The 6,171-nt window shown below is 41.3% G+C and overlaps 1 protein-coding gene across 1 annotated transcript; it reads left to right on the forward strand.

The window, feature by feature from the left end:
- The first annotated feature begins 352 nt into the window (after positions 1-352).
- Positions 353-5,754, forward strand: LOC118233461 (NXPE family member 2-like). Its single transcript, XM_035429251.1, has 4 exons — positions 353-957; positions 1,610-1,671; positions 2,711-2,935; positions 5,118-5,754. Exons 1-4 carry the CDS (start codon positions 353-355, stop codon positions 5,645-5,647), a joined length of 1,422 nt encoding a protein of 473 aa, XP_035285142.1. The 3' UTR covers positions 5,648-5,754.
- Positions 5,755-6,171: the final 417 nt, after the last annotated feature.

Below are 6,171 nucleotides of genomic sequence, written 5' to 3' on the forward strand. Positions count from 1 at the left end.
GATGCATCTACCTAGCTCAGGAGGTAAGACCGATTCTTTGGCAATCGGAGAGTTGCCGGTTAAAACCCCACCCTGGGCGTGTCCTTGAGCAAGACACCTAACCCCTAATTGCTCTGGCGAATGAAAGGCATAAATTGTAAAGTGCTATATAAATGCAGTCCATTTACCATCTACACAGGTGTGGTTCGTAACATATGGGCATGCAGTTTTCGGGAAATGCAGCTTCACATAGTTTTGGCAAAACAAATCTCGGTGATTCCAAATGAGGTGTGGTTGTTTGAGGTGTGGTTGTGTTTCTTTTTAACAGGAGCCAGCTAAAAATCAATTCAGAGAGATGTCTGTGGATGACATAATGCGTTCGGTATGGGATCTCCCTCCAGCCAGCAAATTCAGCTCTATTGAAAGCTCTTCCAGTGGCCAGCACAGTGTGGTCAACTTGGAGCAGCCCGGAGCCCAGTACTGTGTGGGGGACAGCTTGAACGTGCTGGTGAATATGAAGGACCACAGGGGGAACCCAAAGGTGCATGGAGGCGACTTCATCCTGGCCCGAATCCACTCTCCCAATCTCCAGGCTTCTGCATCAGGAGAAGTTACTGACCTGCTCAATGGCTCCTACCGGGTGCGTTTCCGCCTGTTCTGGCCTGGAGACGTACTGGTGTCTGTGCTTCTCATGCACTCCTCAGAGGCTGTCGGGATCCTCAGGAGAATCAGTGCGCACAACTACAATAAGATCATATACACCGGAACCTTCTACAGTGGGAACAAAACTGAGCAATCTCAGTGCGGCATCCGGCTGAAAGCAGACAAGCCTCTCTGCGAGTACAGGAAGAAGGAAGACGCGGAGTACTACGCCTGCTTCCGACCCGAAACCCTTCCCTGCAGCACCCTGAGAACCATGCGGTCCAGAAATGGCCCAATTGCTAACCTGACCAGGGATGAGCGTTTGCTTCTGAGCTGGTAAGACATGGTTTGTGCACACTGCAAAACTTACAGCAGTGGTTGTCAAACTATCCTGGCAATCCGTGTGCGCTAGTTTTTATTTCAACCACAATCGCAATCTCAGAATTTTAACAAATAGTTTTTAAATCGATGCTTTTCATGTATTGAGCAATTTACCTTCTTAATCCTTTTGTGCACATGCCAAACCGATTTGGGTTGTTTTTAAACACACTGATTCTAGGTAAGGTCATTTTTATGATCTCCGAGGAGCAATTTGTTGCACAGCCAACACAAACAATTCACACAAAAAAACTAGAATTATGTAATATTATTCAAAAGGCCAAAATAGCAGGGACAAATGAGTTCTTAAATCTATTGGTCCTGCATCTTGGCAGATTATATCTGTGACCAGATGGATTCTATGCGTGTTCTTGTCTATTTCCATAGTATCCATACTTTACATAAGTTCTATTGACTACAGTTCCAATTTAGATTTAGAATGGCTTCTTTTGAAAGGCATCACTGCTGTGGAACCTTCCTGTTCTGTTTGGGGGAAATTAAAGAAAAATCTCTAGCTGTACTAGTATTGGAAATAATTTGAGAAAATGTGCACCAACAGTCCCTTAGTGATCCAATGCTCTTAATCCATTGCTTACCACTTTCCCTGCAGGAAATACACTGGGATAAAAATGAACAGCAGCTTTGGACCTGTGAAAGTCATCAGTTGTCCTGGTAGGTCACCTTACGTCTGTGGTTGTTTTACAACTCCAAACTTCCCCGAGTCCTTCATTGTTTTTGTCAGGGATTAGGGGGGTTGGACCCAGGCGCAGAGTAAAAAAAACACGGGAGACTCCAAAAGGGAAATTCAAGCAAAGACTTTACTAAATAACAAACAGGGAAAGGTCGCAGGTTCGATTCCCGGGTAAGGACACTGCCGTTGTACCCTTGAGCAAGGTACTTAACCGAAATTGCTTCAGTATATATCCAGCTGTATAAATGGATACAATGTAAAAATGCTATGTAAAAGTTGTGTAAGTCGCTCTGGATAAGAGCGTCTGCTAAATGCCTGTAATGTAATGTAATGTAATGTTTGCTGATTGGAAGGAAGATTTAAAAGTGGTAGTAGGCTGCACAAAAGATTCTGATAGCTTTGATATGTTGTAGTTAAGGCTTTTCTGTAATGTTCTGTTAAATATACATTTGTTTATTTTTTATGCATTATTGTCTGACATGGGAAGATACAATTTAACCTGAATGCCTGATTGACTACAATTTGATTAAAATGAACAAAATGTTCTTCTTTGAATTTCACTCTACTGTTTGACATATGTTTGGAGGGTACTGCATATATACAATCATCTGATATTGAGACCAAAACAATAATGGCAGTACCAAAGGGCTATTTAGGTACCTAGATACTTATCCTCCACTACACTATATATAATGTGGTAATAGTAAACATCCATAGGTTAGACTGAAGCACAGATCGGATGATTGTGCCTAGTGTGGGGTCTGATTCTGCCAACTCAAAGATTTGTTAATTTACTAGAAGACCATAATAAGGTAATAAGGGTGCAACATTACAATACTGAAAATGGTTATTATGTCACTCTTGGGACCTGGGAATAGCCAGTTCAAAATCCAGGAATAGTTTTATGTCAGGTTAGAAAAGAGGCAAAGCTAACTTTCTCCAAATCCACAACTTTTATACCTATACAAACCTGCCTGAATCTTTTCCTTCTCTCTTTCTATATCTTTTTCATTCCTTTAGCAGGGACCCACAGACCGACTGAAAAGTGTGTGGCAGGGTTTGGAATGACGTCCCCTTCACCGAGCGGCTACTTCTTTAAAAACAGATGGTCTTCCACCTCCTGCCAGACGGGAGACTTCTTCAGTGCGGACGCCATCAGCAGATGTCTGAAGGGAAGGAACCTGAAACTCATGGGAGACTCCACTGTGCGCCAGTGGCAAGAGACACTCATTAGAGTGCTAAAAGGTAATGCCAACATACAATGTCAGATACAACATCAGACATGCAAGTATTGCAGTTTGGAAGTTTGGAGAAACAAGTGAGAGTGAGAGAGAGCTAGATTGTTTTTGGGGAAAAAAACAAAACATTTCACTCTTCCCTTAGCTCTCCCTCCAAAGCCCTGCCCTCCAAACACATACAAGCATGCTGCCTGTCATCCGAGTACTGTACAGAAGACAAGAGCCTTGAAAAGTCAAATAGGGAGAGTGAAGCACATCAAGCCTCATTCACGGTTAGAAAATAAAATGCAGAATGCCATCATAATGAATGTAAATGATGGACACATCTGTAGTTTTTATTTACAGCTACGGGCTATGGGCAGTCAAAACAAATGCAGACACTGGCGTTTTTACTTGTACGAGACCCAAACAAAGTTATGGGTGCAACATCAGTCAAATAAACATTACTAAATGTGCAACCAGATGATGTTGCTAAGCAGTTAGTTATGATTTTGGCTACTATAACAAATATATAAAGTCTGCCAATATTAACAGCCTCTGGTTAATTCAGGACAGTGAAAAAAACACTCTGCACCTTGCCCGTGAACTCTGGAACTCACCCCTACTAAACAGGGAGCTGGCATTTTATAGTAAAACATAAATTAAGTTCTGGTTGGTCAGTAACACATCAATTACACTTAAGCTTAAACTAGACTGGTTAAAGTGAAAGAACTTCTAGAGGGAAAAGTGTTCTAGAGGGAAAAAACGCATTTGTGCCCTTGTGAGACTAAGGATTCTGGTTAATTGAGTTTTTTTTTTTTACAATTAACAGAATACAATACTGCATATAGTCATATATTAGACAGCATTCTGTTTCAGGGCAGACCAAACTTCATAGACTTGTCAAGCTGCAAAGATTTGCGCAAGTTGCAGACTGGACAGGTGGCATTAGCTCAGTCAGACAAAAAGAGAATTATAGTTCAGCAAAGAATTACCTTCTGAGTACCTGCAAGAGATAAAAAATGGCCTAACTCAGCTGGTAATGACAAGATTATATTAGCCTTGAAGTATGTAGTTCAGAATTCAAGGATGACTCATAGGTAACCCCATGGTCCCTGGGGGCCATCCTCACACTGGAGAAGAGGCCAAGCCTTCCACCGATAGTCAAATTCTTGCTTGGCACCTAAAATTAGAATTCTGCTATCCAGGATTTGATGTCATCCAGTCAAGCATGGAAGCTTCTAATATCCACAAATCACCTGCTTTAATAGACAGATACAACTGCGTAACATCAGCATAAAAATGAAAGATGCATCACGCTTGCATATGATGTGATGAAGAGGAAGCAAAACTGACCAAAAACTGGCCCTAAAATTGACACTTGAGGCACGCCACAAAAAACTGGAGCTGAAGATGATGCAGTATGTGATCATCAATGGCTATACAAAATTGTCTAACTGAAAGATGCAATGAAAACAAATACACAGAAACAGTAGTGATACAAACATGTTCTAAGGAGGTCCAGAAAAATGGCAGGGTCAACTGTGTCAAAGGAAGCACTGAGATCTAATAAAAACTAAAATAGAGGAATTACCAGAACCACAGGGTTAGCATTTCTGATAAGGGCATTGGCGGTTTCGGTGCATTCCATTGATCAGAAACAGGACTGGAATATTTCAAAAAGCTTCTTTTTATACTCATAAGGATGGTAATTGTTTGGAGCTTACCTTTTCCAGAAACTTGGAGTGAAAGGGCAAGTTGACAAATTGGTCTGAAGTTAATAACTTGATTACATGTCTTTACAAAGGTCTTTTGACTGAAATGTTGATTATAGTAAAAGCAGATAACCATTTATTCTGAACATGTATTTATCATGACTATAATGATAGACAATGTACAATAGCTTGTCATAATGTAACATCACTAACATGTAAAATTTAATATACCCGGAGGTTGTATTAACTTTCCAAATAATGTAATAAACTTTATGACTGGATAATTTAATTACTTTTCAGATGATGTGTTGACTTCTGATCGAGTTGTTATGATTTTATCAAATGGGTAACACATCTGGATGTATAGTGAGAGATCAGCAAATGGAGTGCATAAAGACTAATAGTAATCCTGTATGACAGTGAGTGACACGATATTTAAAGGAGACACCTGGATTAGCTAATGTATTCATTCTTCCTGATGTTTCGCTGTTTCAGGGCTGAAATATGTAAAACCATATGATACTCATTACTATGCCCTGGTTGCGGACCCACAAATGAACTTCACCGTCCAGTGGAAGATGCACGGACATCCTTTCGTCACTGGCTACAACGTGGTCAAAGATGCCGTGGGGTACGTTTCCAGAGAAGCAGACAGAGTAGAGGTTAGTGACGTGGTGGTCATTGGAGTGGGACAGCATTTTAGGCCCTTCCCCCTGGAGATCTTCGTCCAGAGGCTGATCAACATCCGTAAGGCCATCCTGAGGCTCCACGAACGCAGCCCCCAGACCCTCGTCATCATCAAGCTGGAGAACACCAGGGAGTTGAACTCAGATATGACCCACCTGAGTGACTGGTTTGGCTACGTTCAGAACCTGGCCCAGAGAAAGATGTTCAGGGACCTGAAGGTGGTGCTGGTAGACGCCTGGGACATGACAACAGCCGCCAACACCTTCGCCATCCACCCCAACAATATTATTGTTTCCAATGAGATAGCCTTGGCTTTGTCACACCTCTGTAATGATTAATAGAGGTGCTTTCTGAAAGGAACTATATAGCAGGGGTTTCCAACTCCATTTCTCTAGAGACTTTGTTTAACAATCAGGGGGGCTTGTGTTACTAGGCTTGTGTTACAGTACCCTAGGGGCTTTGCAATTTCAAGGTTTTTAATTGTGTCTCTAATAGTAATAATACATGTTTAATTCTGGGGTGGAATTTCAGTGCTTATTAATGATTCTACAATGACCAATTTAATAAAAGTATTTTATGTCAGTTCCAAGGATGGCAACAGGGTGGTGCGGGGCGGGGCTGGGTTTTGCCAACCCCTAGCCTCAGTCTTGCCAAACCAATCAGAAAATGGGAAAAAGAAAGTTAACTTTGACATCTAGTCAATTGTACAGGGTTCATACACTTTTTCACCAATGATTTTCAATGACTTTTCCATGACTTCTCCACAACCTTTAACGGAATTTCCATGACCAAAACAAATGACTTTATCTCAGCGGGACGATTTAAAATTATTTACTGTAACACTAAGTAAAATTAGGTCTGC

This window comes from Anguilla anguilla, chromosome 8, assembly GCF_013347855.1.
Source record: "Anguilla anguilla isolate fAngAng1 chromosome 8, fAngAng1.pri, whole genome shotgun sequence".
NCBI classification, from domain to species: domain Eukaryota; kingdom Metazoa; phylum Chordata; class Actinopteri; order Anguilliformes; family Anguillidae; genus Anguilla; species Anguilla anguilla.

What these genes read in the sequence shown, in the direction of transcription:
- LOC118233461 (XM_035429251.1), top strand. Translation starts at nt 353, where the DNA reads ATGCGTTCGGTATGGGATCTCCCTCCAGCCAGCAAATTCAGCTCTATT. An exon ending in GAAAGTCATCAGTTGTCCTG is followed by an intron (nt 1,672 to 2,710) that starts GTAGGTCACCTT and finishes TCATTCCTTTAG; the next exon opens with CAGGGACCCACAGACCGACT. An exon ending in ACTCATTAGAGTGCTAAAAG is followed by an intron (nt 2,936 to 5,117) that starts GTAATGCCAACA and finishes TCGCTGTTTCAG; the next exon opens with GGCTGAAATATGTAAAACCA.